The 21,157-nt window shown below is 43.9% G+C and overlaps 1 protein-coding gene across 1 annotated transcript; it reads left to right on the top strand.

Moving 5' to 3' along the window:
* Nucleotides 1–1,601: 1,601 nt before the first annotated feature.
* On the top strand, nucleotides 1,602–17,870 carry med13b (mediator complex subunit 13b). Its single transcript, XM_034700587.1, has 30 exons — nucleotides 1,602–2,457; nucleotides 3,191–3,425; nucleotides 4,435–4,603; nucleotides 6,746–6,891; nucleotides 7,017–7,214; nucleotides 7,631–7,825; nucleotides 7,920–8,076; nucleotides 8,172–8,279; nucleotides 8,372–9,088; nucleotides 9,171–9,384; nucleotides 9,598–9,628; nucleotides 9,724–9,845; nucleotides 9,937–10,027; nucleotides 10,119–10,315; nucleotides 10,407–10,606; nucleotides 10,974–11,857; nucleotides 11,976–12,143; nucleotides 12,263–12,486; nucleotides 12,610–12,805; nucleotides 12,895–13,270; nucleotides 13,357–13,573; nucleotides 14,413–14,604; nucleotides 14,702–14,925; nucleotides 15,018–15,160; nucleotides 15,260–15,418; nucleotides 15,512–15,691; nucleotides 15,791–15,936; nucleotides 16,435–16,599; nucleotides 16,943–17,043; nucleotides 17,133–17,870. The coding sequence occupies exons 1-30, from the start codon at nucleotides 2,392–2,394 to the stop codon at nucleotides 17,263–17,265; spliced, it is 6,354 nt and encodes a 2,117-aa protein (XP_034556478.1). The 5' UTR covers nucleotides 1,602–2,391; the 3' UTR covers nucleotides 17,266–17,870.
* Nucleotides 17,871–21,157: the final 3,287 nt, after the last annotated feature.

Here is a 21,157-nt window from a genome sequence, read left to right as displayed (position 1 = left end):
TGAAATAGGTCAGTTATTTATAATTTATCATGTATCATGTATCATGTGCATTTTAAACAGTCCCAGTATTTATAATCTTTTAATACTGATTTGGATCTGCAACCAAACGAGACAAACACAGACTGCAACGGACTATAAGGACTGCAGAAAAAATCATCGGTGTCGACCTGCCCCCCATCCAGGACTTGTACCGGTCCCGGGCCAGGAAACGGGCAGGTAGCATCACCGCTGACCCCTCACACCCTGGACACAAATTCTTCAAACTCCTCCCCTCCGGCAGGCGCTACAGATTACTGTGCGCCAAAACTAGTGATGTTCAATACCACCGATTTCCTTTCCGATCCGATACTGTGTCAAATTCAGGCTGGTATCGGCGATACCGATCTGATACCGATACTTTGTGCAAATACACCTATTGTATCTGGTAAATCTAAAAAAAGTAGTGTATTTCTGAGTTTTTTTTAAATTTATTTTAAACTTGTAAGTATATCGAGGTAGCGGCCTCATTTACGATATAGTCGAGCTGATACAACAACAGAAAAAACAGAGGACACAATCATACGAAATATGTGAAAATGGTGTTTTAAACACAAACAAAAAAGAAAATAAGTAAAACAATAAAAAAATTACAATAAATAATTGTTTTATTATTAAGAACTAGAACTAGTAGTTCCCACCAACCGCGTATCATTTAGGCAAGATCTCAATGGTTTAGTTACTTTCCACTGTGTTCCTGTTAATGATATACACTGTCTCAAATGATTGAAGTATCAAAAGTATCGATATTTTGATTTGAGAATCGATTTTAGAGCATAGAGATCTGGTATCGATATTTCAGTATCGATCCGCACATCACTAGCCAAAACAACCCGCCATAAGAAGAGTTTCTTCCCCAGGCTGTCACTCTGATGAACACTAAAACATAACAGTGTCATACCTGTCAGATCAATACTCTCTGTAAATATACATGTAAATATACGATGCAACAATTCTCCAAGCAGAATTCCATATTTCTATTTATTTTATTATTTAACTACTATTTAATGTAAAAACTACCTCTGCAACTCACCACTGCACTATTATCATATTATTTTAGCCTGTACATATTAGCCATGACTATTTGTTGTTCTTTTGTATTTATAGCTGATGTTATTGTTATTATATTTATTTTTTATTTTTTTGTATGTCTTATTCTTATGCCTTGTACAAAGAGAGTACAGTTTACCAAAGTCAAATTCCTTGTGTGTTCAAGCATACCTGGCCAATAAAGCTGATTCTGATTCTGATACAAATTTTAACCAAACACCAGACGTTCCAAACAAACATTTCAGCGGCGCGCAGATGGAGCGTGTTCTTAAAAAAAAAAATCTATATTTTCCCGAATATGTATTTTTGTCTTTCTCTCTTTCTCTCTTTGGAAGAGTGAAAAAGCAGCAGATGTTGCACAGTGAAGCATGTTTAGTAACAGACCTCACTGAGGAGTGACCACTGACTGTATGACAGATGCACTGGAGCTCTCATCTTGTAAACTGTGAAGTCATGGAGCTACTTGAAGACGGATGACGCCCCCATTACCGCAAATTGGCCAATAGGAGTTGAGAGGCAGAGTTGTCCTCCTGGCCGCCATTAAAGAATTCAATCCATGAACTGAAATAATGGAAATCTGCAGGACCCATGGATCTGGCTGAGAAAAGTAGCCGATGAGTAGTCTCGCTATTTTTGGCATTTCGTCTGTTTTAAGAGTAGTTTTAGTATGACGGAGATCTGTGATGGTTTTAGTGAAAAGGAGGGCGGTGAAGCTAATTGTTTTATTTAGCTAGCAAGCTAACCGTTGGAGCTCTGGTATGTTAGCTTTTGTGCTAGCAGGCTAGGAGAGATCAGGGGGAGGGGAGAGTTCCTTTGCTTTGAAATTGTTTCAGATCAGCTAGCTTGTATTAGCATTAGCACACCGGGGACTAAGCTTTTGAGGTGAAGTTTTGTAGTTTTCGAGCCCGTGTTTTTTATTGCGCATACAACTTTTCTTTTGTTTGATTGAATGGTAGTCTGTCCAGATCATGTTAACATAGATTATTTCATGTTAAGGTTAGTGTAGTAGCAACCCTGCGGCTAACCAGAACAGACAATACGTTTCAAATAGGATTGATGAATCGAATAGCTGGACGCTTTACAGTTTATCTGACTGCCTGTCTAACATTAGCTTAGCCACCAGGCTAGTAGTGGTGGCTAGCACCGGGTAGAAGTTGTCTGGTTGACTAGCCGCTGCTAGCTGTAGCAAGTTGGTCAGCGCTTTAACGGGATAATTACAACTGAACATCGAGAAGAAGATCAGCTCTTGCCCCACGTTGGTGATTGAGACAATGGACTTAAACGCTACAACCACGCAGTGAAAGGATGAGTTCGTGCTTTGTACCAAACGGGGCCAGTTTGGAGGATTGCCACTCCAACCTCTTCTGCCTGGTAAGACTCTGCTCTCCCTGCGCTAGCTAGCAAGTTAGCACTCATACTGAGAGGCCAGAAAGCCATTTTGGCTAATCAGGCAACAAGCTTTGTAACGTCAGTTGCAGACTGGCGTGAAGGCATCGGGCCTGCAACTTGCAAAATCGTGATCAAGCTAACTTTCATAATAGAGACAGCACACACTGCAGGCCTGGTATATTAAACTATTGCTCATAAATATGTCATGATCGCGTCATTACACTGCATTAGTAGCAGGGATATGTGATTAACTTTCATTTTAGTAATACGACAGTAACAGGTCAGGGGAGTGATTACAAACATGCCAACCATGTTCATTTTCTCACATTAAAGTGACACTACACTAATTAATAATACACATATGCTTACCTTAAGTTAAGTCATAGAGTTGCTGTAATAACTTGAATTATCTACCCTGATTTTAGAGTAACTAGCAGTGCTGCATCACTACTTGATAATAACTGCTATGTATATTAGTGGGCAAAAGTTGTGTTTTCAGTCATGCTTGTGGTGTCACATGTGTTAAAGTGTTGCTCAACTTTCATGACACACAATCTTCCTCAAACTTCCTGCATATAAAGTGATTTTCTATATGATCAGACAAGCAGCTTCCAGCTTCACATTGCTGTGTTTTTGTATGTGGAGGAAGAAAAACCCCTCACTGAGTTATGAGTGTTAATGTGTTAATTCTTACCTTGTTTTTTCTGCATTTCAGGCTGATTTGACTGGAATCAAATGGAGGCGTTTTGTGTGGCAAGGGCCCACATCTTCGCCCATCCTTTTCCCGGTGACCGAGGAGGACCCCATCTTGTGTAGTTTCAGCCGATGCTTGGCGGCAGATGTGCTGAGTGTGTGGAGAAGGCACCACACCCCGGGTCGTAGGGAGCTCTGGCTTTTCTGGTGGGGCGACGACCCCAGTTTTGCAGAGCTCATCCACAATGAGCTTTCAAGTAAGTGGGAGCAACATGAAGGCTGAAAGTGAGGACTTGTGGATAAGGATCGGTTGCATTGATCACCTGTCTGGTTACTTGGTGTTAACAGCAACTACGATGGCACAGCATCCCTTCATTAGATGTGCAGAACAATTAGTCAAGCACTTTGCAATATGCACAACCGTTACAGATGTCAACACATTCAAGTTTGTGGCATTTTTTATTAACAGACTCTTTTTAGAGCTGTTGAATTGACAGAAAGTTGCAGGTGAAACTGACTCATTTGTGGAAACACAAGTCGTGTCTCAACTTGTTTAGTGTTTGATCACACTGCCAGCAGCTGTGAACTGTGGCAAAAAGCTCTAATGCAGTTTTAATAATCTAAAGTCTGATGATAATATGTTGTGATAACCAAACTCAATTGTGGCTAACAAGTCTTTTTAAGTCTCTAAGGCCTTGAGGAATCCGTTGGCTCTCAGCCACCAAGGCACTACACTGTTTGGTAGCAAGAGAGCAAGAACTCATCTGACAGTCTTAACGTTCAGAAAAGAAGTCTGCTAGTGAAGAAGTAATGAAGTGATAGATGTGGCATTTTTTTTTCCTTCTTGTGGGATGTGACACTTCTGTCTCCCGTCTCAAGGAGGGTCAAGTGTTATGTGAGGGCAACACAGATGAGTTGATGCAGAGGCAGAGAGACAAAGTTTTTCACAAGTGCAGATCTACTAAGAAAGCTGCCAAGTTTAGCTCAGAGTTGGAAGCCTACATTGAATTAATCATTAATGAAAACATTGTTGACAAGGCTCACAATGTGCCCCTCTTACAGGAGAAATTCAGAGCTTGTCACAAAACCAGCTCACTGTAAACAATGTGGTGAATTTCTAACACTACTGTTGGCCGTTAAAGGTCTGAATCTTTTATTTTTCTGATAATTTTGACAAAAAGTGACCGTTAATATGAATGTTATTACACACGGCACAGTTTATAGGCATGATGAACTACATGGTTTAATTCATCTGCCCTGTTTCAGGCGAGGAGGATGGCGAGTGGGAGAGCGGCCTGTCCTACGAGTGTCGGACGCTCCTCTTCAAGGCCATCCACAACCTGCTGGAGCGCTGTCTCATGAACCGTGGCTTCGTTCGCATCGGCAAGTGGTTCGTCAAGCCATACCAGAAGGAAGAGAAGACCATAAATAAAAGGTACGTCCTGCCGTAACGCACAAAACACACTGAAATCTCAAGTCTGAAGTTTCATTCAGTTCTGCTTGAATGAGTGAGAGCTACCTGTTGTGTGGTCGCAGCATTGTGTGCGTGCTGCAAACTGCTGCTGTCTCGTCCTCTGGATTTCTTTTTGAAGCAGACAAACGTTTTCACTCACCACGCTTATTGTTCTATTGTCAGCTTCTGTGAATGAACCTAACACTTCCTGCAGATGTTTCATTATAAAATCCTTTCAGGGGAGGAAAGATTAAACCAAAAGTGAAAGCCAGGAAAGAGAGATGGTTCGCTACATTCGGGCCAAAAATATTCCAGCTGTTAACTTTTCACCACAGCAGTGAATCAACTTTAAAGAACCAGCTTATATGTACCTCGGGGCACTTTGTTTCAACACAGGAGCAGCAGCAGCACAGTTGTTGTAGATAAACACAGAGATGTGGAGTGTTGTGCTTGGAGGCTGAACATTTGTCAGTATTGAAGTGTTGTTTGAAATCTACAACATGGCAGAGGCAGATTTAGAGGTAAACGCGATGTTCAGATGAGTGTTGTGAATATGATTGCTGCTGTGGCGGTGGGCAGATGTTCATGCTGTTTAAAGTTTCACTTCAAACTTCCCATAACACTTCCTGCTCTCGTACAGCCACTAATTGTTCAAATTCCCATTTGGGATTCTGCTGGGGAAACGGTCCTTGCTGATGTATTGTTCCAACTGTGATGTGATGTTACTGTGAGTAGGAAGCAGCTTCTTCATTAGAAAACAGCAACAAAGAGAAGGCTTCTTTAAGCTGTGTTACTGTGTCGCTGATGTCGTTTGTCATTCTTCACTTGTAGAACTGGTTGTAATTCACTGTAATACAGCATTTCCACTTTAATCCATGTTGTTCTGAGTCATCCTGCAGTTCTCAGAGAAAACGATCTGATTCCTGGAATTGAATCAGAAGTAATAATGTGATGAAGTGTCACAGGATTATTACATTTTTCTAATTGCATCATCAGGATGGCACATTTTGAACCGGTTTCACACATAACAAGCATGAAAAAGACGTCTCAGAGAATGTTGTGTAACTTCTACATCAGTTTAGTTTGAAGTGGGAAACGGAGGAATACCTCTATGGTAACATTTAGTGTCCTAATCTACAGCTTTCTCAACTTTAAGTTAGATCTGTGGTGGTGGTGTTGTTGTTGCTGAACCGGCAGCATCTAAGTAACCGCCTGGCTCCTGCACAGCTGTATTCCCTTACCTCTGCATATATAGGTGGGCGACATGCGCTCATGAAGTGGGCTGGTGTCTCCCGGAGTTCCCTAACAGGCTAATTTGAGCCTTTGCTCTTTTGGCCGACTTGTTTTTGATGCACAACCCCTTCTGGCTCCGCTCCCTCTGGCAGCGCTGTCAGTGCTTTCAGAGAGCTAAAGCCGCTTCCATAACAGAGTCGTCGCATGGAGCAGGAGGTGATTTCTTGCTCTCTGGTGTTCAGCTTCTGTTTTTTCCATAAAGATGTCTACAAGTGTATAAGTGTGTGTAAGAGGCATAAGCGCAGCACCTCTAACAGAAGCGTCTGGCAGCCTGGCTGTCGCCTGCCCTCTCTGGCTGGTAAACAGGGCAGTCTTTTGGAAAATGCTGAGTGTGCACTGTGGTTTTACAGCAACCAAGTCAACAAGGACTATTTTAGTGCATTTAGCCGCCTGGCCTTCCAGAAGTAGTTAGGGAATAAATCAGGATATTGTTTTAACATTTGAGGACTATAATAATCTCAAGTGGGTATTTTGGACTCTGTGTTGGGAGGAGGTTGCAGCTTTAAAACAGAGCGTGTGTTATGTGCAGCATCAGACTTTACAGCCTTCTGTCTCATTCATTATCAGCGTGAGCAACAGTTATCACCTGGAAACGTGATATGCATCAAATGCTGTGCCAAAAATACAAACCCTACATTTCCCTTAGACTCCACCTTTCTTTTTTTCTCCCGTTGAGTCAGCCCATAACAATAAACAATCAAGAGTGCACTGGTAACTTAAATAGCCTGCAGGAATGTAGCTTTTGGATACTGTATGATGTGTGTTTATTCTTATTTTTAATGATGGGCTCAACCTGCTTCTGCTTGTGTGTCTCTTTTACTCCTCTTTCAGTGAGCACCTATCTTGCGCGTTCACCTTCTTCGTACACGGCGACAGCAACGTGTGCACGAGCGTGGAGATCGCGCAACATCAGCCTCTCCAGCGCCTGAGTGAGGAGCATCTCAGTCTCACCCAACAGAGCTCCAGCCCCTTGCAAGGTATGGACACGCGAGCCAATGCGCAATATTTGAATCATACATTTAAATGTGGATGTGTTTTTTTTCTAACATTGCTCAGGGTGTCATTCTAAATATGCCTTTGTTTTTCCTCCTCTACCCTCCAGTTATCTTGAGCCCGTACGGTCTGAATGGGACCCTCACCGGTCAGGCTTTTAAGATGTCAGACCACCCCACTCAGAAGCTCATAGAAGAGTGGAGGCAGTTTTATCCCATCAGCCCCAATCCTAAGGAGGTACAGGAGGACAAGATGGAGGATACGGACTGGGAGGACGACTCCCTGGCAGCTGTAGAGGTCCTTGTCGGTAAGTTTAGTAATGCGCTCTATTTTCTTGAGTGAGAATGTCCAAAAAAAGTGTAAGAAACTGATTCAATTTTGGTGATGTCAGAAGATGTATTTAAAAAAATTACACTGCATCTTATTACTGTTACTATTATTATCCTTTATTTAAATAGAGGCTGTGGGAATGTCAGAAAATGTTAATTTTGCCTCCCTTAGTGAATCATTCTTTATTTGATTCTACAACCAACAGTTATGAAAACAGACTGAGGATTCAAACACAATTAAAGATGAAAGCTTGTTTTGAAAAACGTCATCGATTGAACCTAAATGAAGGACATAAATTATACATCTTTGGAACTTACTGCTTTTTTTGCAAACAAATGTTTTCTGTGCCCTTTCGAACATGTTGAAATAAAGCGTGTGTTTTTTTTGCTGCAGCGGGAGTAAGGATGGTTTACCCTTCCTGCCTAGTGCTGCTCCCCCTGTCCGACCTCCCCGCCGTGGTCCCTCAGGGCGCCACTAACACCTCAGGAAGCCTGTGTGGCGCTCAGCAGGGTCAGGCTGCTCACAGAGACCCTGCCATGTCCTCTGTCACTCTGACTCCTCCCACATCACCAGAGGAGGCTCAGACTGGTGAGACTTGAAGCTGAACACAGAAATATCACATGCTGATTCATTTTGTTTCATTCTGTGACTCTTTTTATCCGTCTTCGCTTCTCTTCCATAGATTATCAACCTGCTCAGAGGTGGCTCAAGTTGTCCTCTGCATCCGATGGCTGTAGTGCTAACAACACTCTTCATGGAGGCAAGATCCCACGCAGGCTAGCCGGGCAGATGGTGGAGTCTGTGTGGCAGGAGTATAACATCAACCGTACAGGGCATAAGTAAGTCCAGTGTCGCCTCCGCTGTTTGAGTAGCATAGCTGGTCAAAGAAGTGTCTCTTTGCTTACAAAATGTCCCTCTTTCCTCGTTTTGATAGGAGGAAATTTACTACATTGACCAACGGCACTTGTGAGGAAGAGCCAGATAAAACTGGGCTTTGGGATTTTGTGGAGCCGACTAACCGGTCTCACTGTAACTGCGTAAGGTATGTTGAAAAGACTGATTCACATGTGACTTTGTCTGTTAAAGTTTTGAAAAGGAAGTGTCCAATACGTTTTTGTTTTTTTTACCCCTTAGACATAAGAACCAGAAGCAGCGATCCAGCAGTACCTCAGGACACACGCCTTCATCAGGCCAGCCCGCTCAGCCGACCCCCAAACACAAGCTGGGCGAGAAGCTGGAGAAGTTGGAGAAGCAGCAGAAGAGGCCGCAGACGCCTTTTCACCACCGCAACTCTGTCAGCGAGGAGCAGTCCCTGGAGCCGCAGACCCAGAGGCTTTGTCTGAGAACGCAGGAGGAGGGTTCGTATCCCAGCCTGCACCACGTTGACACGGTGCCTACCAAAGCGCCCACGCTACATACGCACGGCCCTCCTGCCGACCTCGTAGGATCCCCGCCCCCGCCTCCTCTCAGCCCGCACCCCTGCGATCACGCAGAGGGCGAAATGACTCCAGGTGGCATAAAGAGCTCGTCCACGCCCATTCACCAACCATTCTACCCACCGTCTGTGGAGCCCTGTCTGCTGCCACAGAAGGGCTCGTCGGAGGAGCCTCCGCTGGAGAACATACCACTGCCTCTGCCTTTCCCTCCCAACTACAACGAGACATTAGAACCCACTGTCTTCGTCGGCTCAGCCATCAACCCAAACGAAGACTGCACCCACAACCCTTGGAAGTATTTCAACCTGCCCAGGAAGAAGGCTACCAGCTTGCAGACACCACAGCTACCTTTGGATAAGATCCTAGATGACTCTGGGGGAGGCGGAGGAACAGAGAGTGTCGTGTCTGTCACTGAGTGAGTATTTATTCACTCAGCCATAGTTGCTTTAAAACAAAAATGTTGCCAGTCTTCATGTGTCACTTTTCTTCCCTCGCAGGTTGATGTCAGGCTCCACACACACCCTGAAGGTGTCCCAGGAGCTGATCAAGACATACACCCAGCGGAGAAACAGCCACCTTGTATCCGCCGGCGATGGAGAACACGGCGAGGAGCCTGACCCGTACGCCTTTGTTGAGGGGGACGATGAGTTCAGCTTCACGGATAAAAAAGACAAACCTGGAGCAGAGAGGGATGGCAACAAGAAAAACAAGGTGGGTTCATGACTCAGGTCACACCACACAAATGTTTGTTTAAATCAGGTCCTGATACCTGGGGTTTATCAGGGAGGAACCTCTGGGCTTTAAACTAGTTAGTGATGTTATAAAAAAATGTTACTGTGCCAAAACCAGACACCTTCCTACCTGAGATTCTATACGTTGATAGATCCTCACATTAAATCCTGTCATCGTTTTATTGTGATGCAGGGGGATGACGGATCTGGATCTTCAGGAGAAGGTGAGTTTTCTCCCTCTGTTGGACATTTAATTAAAAATAATCTTAATGGTTTGATGTCTCATTCGCGGTGTTCTCTACTTGTATTCGTTTTTCAGATGGTCAGGGTCCATCAGGTAATAAACCTACCGCCTCGACCAGCCTCATACATGAGAATGACTTGGCCGTGTCCTACAGTGACCTCGATAAGATCTTCAATTCGGATGAAGACGAGCTAGCGGTGAGTTCAGCCGCTGCCGATGTAGACCTGTAAGAATCTGTTGAAGTAGAGGATGGATTGAAAGTAAACTTTGGTTTTTGTGTCTGTACAGCCGGGATCCAAAAGAGCCGGAGCTGGCACAGACGACAAATTTGGCTGCAAAGATGTGAAAGCTGCCACGTCGGACCCGCTGTCTTGCATAAGTAAGGAGCCTCGGCATGATTTAGTTAGTGTTTTTTGTAATTTTTATAACCACATTGTTTCAAGAGGAATCATCATGCATTATTTCTGTAGGCTCGGTAGACCTGCACCAGATGTTTCCCACCCCACCTTCCCTGGAGCAGCAGGGTTACTCCCCCATGAACTCCGGGAGCAAGGACAGCCTGGAAGCGGGGGCGGGTCTCACCCTGTTGGACGGTAGCCAGCTCAACAACCACTTCAAGATGGAGGTGGAGGAGGGATTCTGCAGCCCCAAGCCATCTGAAGTGAAGGTACGACGTTTTGCTCACCTACCGAAGTGCGGAGCGAGTGGAAAGTGAAGCCACAGCAGTGTTTTTTAATGTTCCTCCTTTTTGCCTGCAGGACTTCTCCTTCGTGTACAAGCCAGAGACAAGTCAGGTTTTCATCGGCTGTTCCATGTACGCCCCACTGAAGATGCTGCCCAGCCAGTGTCTGCTGCCTATCAAACTGCCTGAGGACTGTGTGTACACGCCCAGCTGGACCATGGGTAAAATGGAACTCATACCCCCAGTGACGAACGTGAATCTGCTCACCAAAGACAGGTGGGTGCACTGAGCATTAACAGTGGGGTCAGTGTTTAATGTCTTCGTTTGAGCAGACTGTGTTTCTCTTATGTCATAGAACGTCCTTCTTGAAATAAACATGAATTGGGGAGTCCCGGTTTTACAAGCATCTGTTTTTTGGTTTTTTTTTGTATTTTTCCTAATTTTTCCTTCGCTCAATTGATTCCTACTGTCTTTTAAAACATATTTACACCTTGACCTGTCAGTTTCTCCTCATTTATGAAGCATTTTCTATTTTCTTTTTTTGAAAATGTTAAGATTTTCAATATTTTCTAACTTTTAATTGAATAGAAAAACTGTCAGAAGCACGAATACTGAATTTATTTGAATCCTCTTCTTGTGACAGTAACGTCCCCAGTGTGGAGCCAGACTACAGCCAGACCTACACCCCTCAGACCCACACCCCCTTCATGTCCAGCAGTGCCCCTCCCAGCAACAGTGGCACAGGCATCCTGCCCTCCCCAGCCACGCCTCGTTTCTCCGTTCCCACACCCCGCACCCCACGCACTCCACGGACGCCCCGCGGCCCCTCCAGTGTCCAGGGCTCGCTCAAATACGACAACTCCGACCTTTACTCCCCTGCCTCCACCCCCTCCACCTGTCGACCGCTGAGCTCTGTTGAGCCGGCCACCGTCCCCTCCATCCCCGAGGCCCACAGCCTCTACGTCACCCTCATCCTCTCTGAGTCCGTCATGAACCTCTTCAAGGACTGCAACTTTGACAGCTGCTGTGTGTGCGTATGCAACATGAACATCAGAGGAGCAGACGTGGGCGTGTACCTCAAGGATAACGGCGAGGCACAGTACCCCTGCACCTGCGGCTTCAGTGCAGTCACCAACCGGCGCTTCGGCCAATCGGCCGGGCTGTTCCTGGAGGACGAGCTGGACGTGGTGGGACGGGGCTCGGACTCCAGCCGGGACACGGAGCGGTGTTTCGAGGAGCTGCGGGCTTCACACAAAGCGGGCTGCTTGGTGGAGAAACCTCCGGATGAGCTGATCTTGTTGCTGCAGGACCAGTGCACCAACCCTTTTGCTCCGATGGCAGGCGTGGAGTACCCCAAGCTGAGCTCAGCGCCCAGCTCTTTTCTGAGGGTGGAGGAGAGAGACTGTTACAATGACTGCTACATGGCACTGGAGCACGGCAGGCAGTTCATGGACAATATGTCAGGAGGCAAAGTGGATGAAACACTAGTGAAAAGCACCTGTCTTCATCAGTGGCCCAAATGTAAATGTATGTACTTTTTAATCACTATTTCTACTTCATACCAGCATAATCATCCCTCTTTCATCCCTTACTTCACATACGGCTCACTGAAGGATTCCTTCTCTCTGTTTTTGTCCTCTTGTAGCAGCAGACATGAACAAGCTGTTCTCTCAGGACGTCCTGCGGGTGTTGTTGTCTCTCCAGCCTGTGCTGCAGGACACCATTCAGAAGAAGAGGAGTGTACGCTCGTGGGGCGTTCAGGGACCGCTCACCTGGCAGCAGTTCCACAAGATGGCTGGGAGGGGATCATATGGTATGTGGAAAATGTTTGGCACCAAATCAGAGTCTCTACCAAGAGATCAGTGTTGAAGTATTGTGCCGCTATATCACTTCAAAAACAACAAAATAAACTTCCTCTTCCCGTCACTACAGGTACCGATGAGTCCCCTGAGCCTCTGCCCATCCCCACGTTTTTAGTGGGTTATGAGTACGACTTTGTGGTGCTGTCTCCTTTCGGGTTGCCCTACTGGGAAAAGCTTCTCCTGGATCCTTTCGGCTCGCAGAGAGATGTCGGTTATGTCGTGATCTGCCCAGAAAATGAAGCTCTGCTCAGCCGGGCGAAGACCTTCTTCAAAGATCTGAGTGCTATATATGAGGTACGCACCGCGTGGAGTAAAATTCATCCTTCTTGTTCTGACATGCTGACAAAAACAGTTCTGCGCTCTCATTAAATGATTCACATACTTTCATTTTCACATTCTCTCTCTTTGTCCTAACAGGCATGCCAGCTTGGACAACACAGACCCATCTGTAAGAGTCACCCAGAGGGCGTATTGAAGGTTGGCACCACAGACGGGAGGAGCATGACAGAGCAGCCCCTTAGCGACTGGTTCCTAAAGATGGCTGCCAGAGACGCGAACAATGAAGCCTTTAACAAGCTCAAACTCTTTGCACAAGTGTGCCGCTATGATCTAGGTACATTTCTACTCCCTGATCTTAAAAAAAGATAGAACATTTGATGTTATGAAGAAGCAGAATCTGATAATTCTCTTTTCACCTTTCAGCTCCGTACCTGTCCGAGCAGTCTTTGGATAGCTCTCTGTTGTCCCAGCGCAGCCCCTTTGTGGCCTCCGCCGCCTCCTACCAGACCTCCAGCTCTTCCAGCAACTCCTCAGGACCCCAGAGCACTAACACTACCAGCTCCAGCACCAGCTCTGCCCAAGTCAACAGCACCCCTCCTCCCCCGTCCTCCACCTCTTCCTCCACCTCAGGCCAACAGTCTATTGGTGGATTGGCCAAGCCGAGCTCCTACTCGCCTTTCGGGACTGCAGGTTTGCAGGGGAACACGCCTCAGAACGGACCACAGCTAAACCCGCAGAATGCAGCAGAGAATGGACCGTCTGCTAACCAGCCTCAGGCGCCAACGGAGGCACCAGAGAGGTACGATAAAGTAACAACACAGAGAGGTCATATATGTTTGTTCCGTTTTTAAAAAGATGTTACATGTTTCTGCTTTTCCTCAACAGCACAATGGAGAGGGACAAAGTGGGGAAGCCTACAGACGGAGAGTCTCACGCTGTGTCATACCCGCCCGCCATCGTGGTTTACATCGTCGACCCCTTCAGCTACGAAGACGCAGACCGAGAAGTCCACTCCAGCGCCTACACCCTGGGTCTCCTGCGCTGCTACATGGAGATGCTGCAGTTCCTGCCTGCTCGTATTCGAAATGCTGTCTCAGTGCAGGTACAGGCCGAGGAAACAGTTTCTTTTCTATCATAATAGAGTGTGATTAAAGATAATTAAGCTGTCACAGGATTATTAGACGTATAATAACAATCACGCAGGTGTTTCAGGAAACACAAGCAGTGTGATGATCTCCTTGTTAGCTTCTTTAGAACAGAGCAGGTAAGCAGCAGGCACAAAGGGAGGTGAGGAAGAGCAGGGGACTCATTAGCTGACACTAATAGAGGTGACGTAGTGACACAAGGTTGCATCAACATGTCAGAGGGGATTTTAAAACAGGGTGTGAATGGTGCTAATGTGGCCAGTATTAGAAGAAGCAGGTTTTAAATCCTTATACTTACAGTATCATAAGACTGCTTCAATATTTGATACCACCAAAATTAGAGGAAGGTGCATACTGTAAGATGTAACTACACTTAATATTTAAGAGTCATAAAAGCAGCAAGATTGAAATGTTTCTTTGAGTGTGTTTATAGCAATACTGTTTGTTTATTGAGTAACTCAACACCCAATCTAAAACTGGTTTATTAAATTCTGGCAGTTTGTTTTAAAGCATTCCTAGGTGTTTCGCCACCATGCAGGGACCTATTCTTAAAAAAATTACTTTGATTTGCTTTGATGCCATTTTTCTTTCATGAAAAAGAAAGGCAAACCTTCCAATTAACTTTGGAATAATTTTAAAAAGGACTTATCCCAGGATGTTTTTCTACCAAGACAAAGCAGATTTAGATCAACAGATTTCCCAATTTGATCCCAGCAAATACTGTTAATCGTGCAACAGCAAATTAATCAGTACCATGATCCTGTTTAAAGATCCTTTTTCTGTATCATCTCTTCAGATCGTCCCCTGTCAGTACCTCCTGCAGCCGGTCCACAGCGGGGAGCGTCACCTCTATGGCCAGCACCTCAAGTCGCTGGCCTTCTCTGTGTTCACTCAGTGTCGTCGACCTCTGCCCAACTCCACCAACTTCAAGGCTCTGACGGGCTTTGGTCCTGGTCTCGCCATTGACATGGCACTGAAGAACCCAGAGGTAACAGCCAGTCTGGTTACACATGAATGAATAGAGTCAGACTGTGGTGTGTTTTTTCCTTCCCTCGTACAAACTAACGACTTTTCCCTCCATGCAGAGACCTGAGTGTCTGCGACTGTACACGCCGCCCTTCATCCTGGCTCCTGTGAAAGACAAACAGACGGAGCTGGGGGAGACGTTTGGCGAGGCATCTCAGAAATACAACGTTCTGTTTGTGGGCTACTGTCTGTCACATGACCAGCGCTGGCTGCTGGCGTCCTGCACTGACCAGCACGGAGAGCTGCTAGAGACCTGCATCATTAGCATCGATGTTCCAAACAGGTACGAAACTTAAATGCTGTTATGATATCATGCATTAGTTTGTTTGAGTGATGGATCAGTGTGTTTTATCTAAACTTTGTGTGTTGTCACAGGGCTCGCAGGAAAAAGGGCTCAGCGAGGCGGGTGGGTTTGCAGAAACTGTGGGAGTGGTGTCTCGGCCTGGTGCAGGTGACATCACTGCCATGGAGGGTGGTCATCGGGCGGCTTGGTAGAATGGGCCATGGCGAGCTGAGAGGTACACACACACACACGCACACACCAGCGTCTGCATTATTTGCAGAACATGAGAAAAGATGAACACACACTAATGTTCTTTCATCCTGCCCTCCCACAGACTGGAGTATTCTGCTGAGCAGGAGGAACTTGCAGTCCCTCAGTAAACGTCTGAAGGAGACGTGTAGGTTGTGTGGCATCTCAGCCGCCGACACTCCCAGCATCCTCAGCGCCTGTCTGGTTGCCATGGAGCCTCAGGGTTCCTTTGTCATCATGCCAGGTAAAAGAGACTGAGGTTATTTAGATTGATTCAAAATACTTGCAAGTTTTTTTTTAGATCTTACCATCTCCCCCCTCTGTCTTATCTTTGCAGACTCAGTGTCGACAGGCTCTGTGTTCGGTCGCAGCACCACGCTCAACATGCAGACGTCGCAGCTGAGCACACCTCAGGACACATCCTGCACGCACATCCTCGTGTTCCCCACCTCAGCCATGGTGCAGGTCAACACCAACACTACAGAGCCAATTGACATCAACTTCAACCCCATAAATGGTGCGTCCTGCTGCTGATGTGTCATCCCTTCAATGTTGCACACATGCTGGTGATCTGTCAAATCCTGAGCCTTCTGTGTCCTCTCTTTTTCCTCTGCAGACGGGTCTGATGGAATGGGTATCTTTGACCTGTTTGACAACGACATGGTGGATCCAGACCTCATCAACATCCTGCCAAACTCACCTACGACCTCTCCGGTTCACTCTCCTGGTTCTCACTATCACCAGGGGGGAGACGGAAGCAAGGTGGGTCACCTTTTGAGCTCTACAGAACTTATAAACTGATTATTTGTGGTTACGCTTGCCCACTGTGACTTTTCTTCTCCTGACTTCATGTGCAGTTTTTTAAATGTCACCTTCAATTATTGGAAAAGTTGTGTCATTCCATTGCTTCAATTAACTTGTATACTGAGATAAACATCTCTAAAGTTTTGATCTGGGAGGACAATGTAAAGAAGGAAATTTTGCTTGTAGATGAAGCTCAAATTTAAGAGAAATATGAAGTTCACTGAATTAAGATACACTCAAATTTGTCTCGAGTTGCTCTTACAATAAATGTTTTGCTCATTCTGACGTCATGTTATCATATTAAGTCGCCAGTAAATCAGGCAATAAAAGCAGGCTCTAAATATGTTAACTCATACTGGTGCTTTAACAAGTTAATTAAGAACAAAAAGACTTCATTCATGCTGTTGAAAATGAGTCTTCCTCATCCCTTCACTGATCCTCTCTGTTGTCTTGCAGGGTCAGGGTGCAGACCGCATGGAGTCCCATGAGGAGGCTCTCAACATCCTACAGCAGCCGATGGCTTTGGGCTATTTTGTCTCCACGGCCAAGGCTGGACCACTGCCCGACTGGTTCTGGTCAGCCTGTCCTCAGGCTCAGAACCAGTGCCCACTATTCCTCAAGGTATTTCTGCAATAGAAACTTTATGTTTAACCACCTTCTTGGAGTCAGTCACATTCAATTACTACCATTTTTTTCTCAGTTACACAGTTTATAAGTTGTCTTTTTCTTAAAGATTTAAGTGCATTATTAGTAAGGCAAGATCAACTGCTCAAAATCACACATTTTTCCAAGATTTGTATTATTAAAAATAAAAAAAGATGCAGACTTTAAACTCTTCCTTCTGCAGTAGTGGCAAGACTAAAAGTGGTAGAGTTGCTCTAGTTCTGGTTTGTGCCTTTGAAAAGAACTTGTTCACTCTCCCAGGAGGTGATGCTGACATCATTTTGTATCTCCTTTTCCCCAGGCCTCTCTGCACCTCCACGTGTCTTCTGTCCAATCAGACGAGCTCCTGCACAGTAAACACTCCCACCCGCTGGACTCTAACCACACCTCTGATGTGCTCAGGTAAGCAGAGTTTTAAAAGTCTGCTGTGTATGAAAGCACATTGGACTTTGGGCTTTTCCTAACAGTGCTGTCTTCCCTCCATGTGACAGATTCGTTCTGGAGCAGTACAACGCCCTCTCCTGGCTGACGTGCGACCCTGCAACCCAGGACCGTCGCTCCTGTCTGCCTGTTCACTTCGTGGTGCTCACACAGATGTACAACTTTATCATGAACATGCTCTGAACTCTCACCGGATCAACTAGAGGAGGTTTAAACGGATGAAACGTGGGATTCAAACGGAGAATCCCTGACACTCAAAAGGACCTCACACTCCATCAGGGCAATTGTGGAGGAAGCATCCCTTCCCCCTCCTCCTCCTCCTCCTCCTCCTCCTCCCTGGTGTATCTCACACAACACTGACTGACTGACTGGAAGTCTCCAATCAACCAATCAATCAAACAGATGCCAAGAATCCACTTTGGAAGATCAAGGGACGTTTCATAAAGGAGAATAAAATGTCTTTTTAATGACTGTAGATTGCAATCTTTAAAAATTTTATCTTAATGAAATGCCTGCATATATTATTTATTGTAAGTTTTTAAATGTGGAATTTTTAATGCATAATATCTTTTATATATTAAATCCTAGAGGGTGTGTACATCTCACTGTAAAGGAATTGGTTTAAAGTGTAATTTCTCGATTACAACACGGAACAAACCTGTTCGAGTGAATTTGCTGTAGATTGCTTTTAGAATATTATTTTTTCAAAGGGTACAGACCTTTCTATTGCCACGCTGTAAAAATGAAGTAAAAGCTGGCCTGGGCATTTGCGTCCCACCTGACGAGTGGATGAGACTTACCTCTCTGTCTGCTTTGGCTCCAGAGTCTCTCGCACAGTTACTCAATGAGCTCTGAAGAGGAATTAAAAGGTACATTGTCAGATTATATATTTTATATAACAGATTTAGGTAATTGTGTGTGTATATGTGTACATATAATTGTGTGCCGCTACTGATGGTGCAGCTTCTGTTTTAGGAATAAAGTGCGTCTACCTTACCCTCTCTGTGCTGTTGGCTTCTTTTAAAAGTTTTGTACAATTTCTTTGACACAGTTCTGCTCTTGACAAATTTATTATTGCATTTACAAATACATGAAGATGTCAGTGGATTCAAAGAAAGGTCAAGATGAGCACAGGAAAGGATAAGTCCTAAACTACACATGAACCTCAAGAAATATTTATTTTCCACATCTACAAAGTGGTGCTTCAGCATCTCACAAATCCCACTATACACCATGTGAAAAAGATTTTGGAAAACATTCAACAAAAACAGTTACACTGCTGTCCTGCAGAAACCTCACAGCTCCTCATATCCTTTTTCACCTGTCAACCGTAATGCCTGTCAGTGGGTGTTATATTATTTCGTCCAATGAAAAGCATTAAAAAGAGCTTGTGACTGAATCCTGTTCAGCGTTTGTTATTTTAAAGAATTTGTTATTTTTTTTCATTTCCTGAAAAGCTGTAGTTTTGGAGATATGAGGTTTCAGCCCGACAGTACTAGATTCAAATCTGAACGTGCCACTTGTTTTCCAGCTCCTTACTGATTTCCCAGTCTTTTTTACATACTGATTTCAAGATTGTATTTGTCTTAACAGCAGGTATGTACAAAAGTTTAAAAAAAAAAACTTATTTTAAAATAGACATTATGTAACACATCACCTTACATGAAAACGCCAACTTTTTACTAGGTTCTTTATACAATTTTCCAAAGATTGTAAAAGTTTCTGGAAATTCACAAAGGTGTCACAGGAAAGTTCCGCAAAATTTAAATTGAAAAGTCCAGTAAATATTCCTGATAAAACTCTAGATTTCTCCAAAATTTCACATAGAAATAAAAAAAAAATATTCCAGATACTTTCTAAAATTTGTTTGAAAATTTGCTAGAATTCCATCATTTGATTTATTTTTTTCCTGGAAGTTTCCTATGAACATTTCCAAATTAAGTCACGTGTCCAATACTGCTGGACATTTCTTGTTAAAGTTTTTATTGACCCTCAAAAGTTTCCCTCCTTCCCTTAAGTTTATGTAAAAGTTCAATTTACAATATCCAAAAATTCTTTAACTTATTATGAAAATTTCTGAAACTTTCCAAAAGTTCTTAAAAGTGTAATGACATTTCAAAAAAAGGAAAAAAAATCCCAGTTTCTAAAGAAAATTCTCACAGGGAACTGAACTCAATGTTCATTTAAGTTTTAAGTGACTTTTTTTTTTTTGAAGTTTCCAAATTTACTAATGAAAGTTTCAACTTTCCCTGATAGTGCTACCTGGTTGAGGGAGGTATAAACTCTCACATACCCTGTTCAGTCTGCTTCAAGTGTCCCCTGTTTAATGAAAACCACTTGCAGACCAGTATGTCGTTGCTGACACAGCTGTGCAATCCTGGCACATGGCTGGCTTGTGAATTGTAAAGGGTAATGGTTCAGGCCAGGTGAAAACCATTCCTTGACGGAGCAGTAGCTTTAACCCTGCCCATACTAATGGGATTTGGATGGTTAGTGAGAATGGATTTAGCTAATCAAGGAGAACACGTCTTCCCAAAGCTTCATCCAATCACCGTATTATGTTTTGCTTAATGGGATCCAATATAAGGATAGCCTAATTTGTCTGGGGCTACTCGGGACAACAAGCTCTTGCCAGATTGAGCAAATTGAAGAGCGGTTAAAAAAATTGAAAAATTAAACGCAAGTCCTTAGAGCAACATGCTTTTTACATTTGTGAAGTTCAATTTATAGTATAGTAAATACCGTCAGATAACAGTGCAGACACATTATTGTGTGATTTATTTTTGGTGTCATTTAATATCAATACAAAACAACTCTACTGCATAAAACAACAGTAACCCTTATAGAGATGAGAAATGGCTTTAGTATTGTTTTAACACAATGGTTAAACCTACCTTACAAGAAGTAATAAGAAAGAAGTTTAAAAAAGAGACAGACAAAATGATCTTTTGGTACGAAATGTTATTAGAATGTTAACATAGAGTTCGGTGGTATTAATTACTTCTGATACCAACCTATTGGCAGTTTAGACCGGCATTATAAATACATACTTTGGTTATATGGGGGCGTCAATATTAATTTCAGTCTGTTTTATGACCGTCTGAAAACTCCTTACTGAAGCTTTACAGTAACCTGTGTGATCATACAACACGTGTTTCTTTATCTTGGCTCAAAGAGTTCATTTTTACAGACAGAGGCACATTCAAGACAGCATGATAACTAGAAAACCTGCATAAATATTGGCCTAAAACGGATTAAAAAGCTATACCTTTAAGTGCTAAGGTTTCAAGCAATCAATGCACTCTCAATCAAAAACATCAGGATTCATTACCAAGAAAATCATCAACTGAAATGACTGGGAATAAAGTAAGGTGCAAGAATATGACTAATAAAAACATGTGATTTATAATAGCATAGGGTCTGTTAAATGCAAACTAATGTCAAATTATTAATGTATCAGATTCCAAATTCAGCCGTGTCATTGTATTCGGCATCCTCCCAACACAATCCAATGAAATGTGTTCATGTTTGAAAGCAGCTACCAATTCTTAATTAACCAGTAATCATGTCAAGTTTCTTAACTATTATATTTAAAACATATGATCAGTAGTTGCTTGTTTTAAGTAGTCCTCTTTTCTTTAACATCCTCTGGGGATGCCTTTTCCAAGTAAATCACCGTCAAACACTGTTCTCTGTTTTCAGTTCATCTGTTCATACTCTGTCTATCCCTGTAAAATCAACCATAACCATAAACCTCAGATTTTTTTTTGCTACAGCATCTTAATGTGAAAGGCTGTCCTGTGGTCACTTAAGCTGTCTCTCTAAACTGAATCAAAGGAGTTTAGGAGCTGATGGGATAAGGTTAAGCCATTAGGAGTAGTTAATGGTCTTTTCTGGTGTTGGTAAGTAATACTGACTAATTGTGCACTCGGGCAGCCGACAGCTGCACTGGCTCACAGTGATAGGTGTTCCCTGCTGCACTGAAGTCACTGCTCCAGAGAGCTTCTTTGTTGTTGTAATTTTTGGAAGGGAATCAACCTCTTTTGGGACGACAAGTTCAGTGTTTATTTTGTAG

Source organism: Notolabrus celidotus, chromosome 14 (genome assembly GCF_009762535.1).
Source record: "Notolabrus celidotus isolate fNotCel1 chromosome 14, fNotCel1.pri, whole genome shotgun sequence".
NCBI lineage: Eukaryota > Metazoa > Chordata > Actinopteri > Labriformes > Labridae > Notolabrus > Notolabrus celidotus.
Note: the sequence above shows the minus strand (reverse complement) of the source record. Positions and strands in the feature narration are given on the sequence as shown.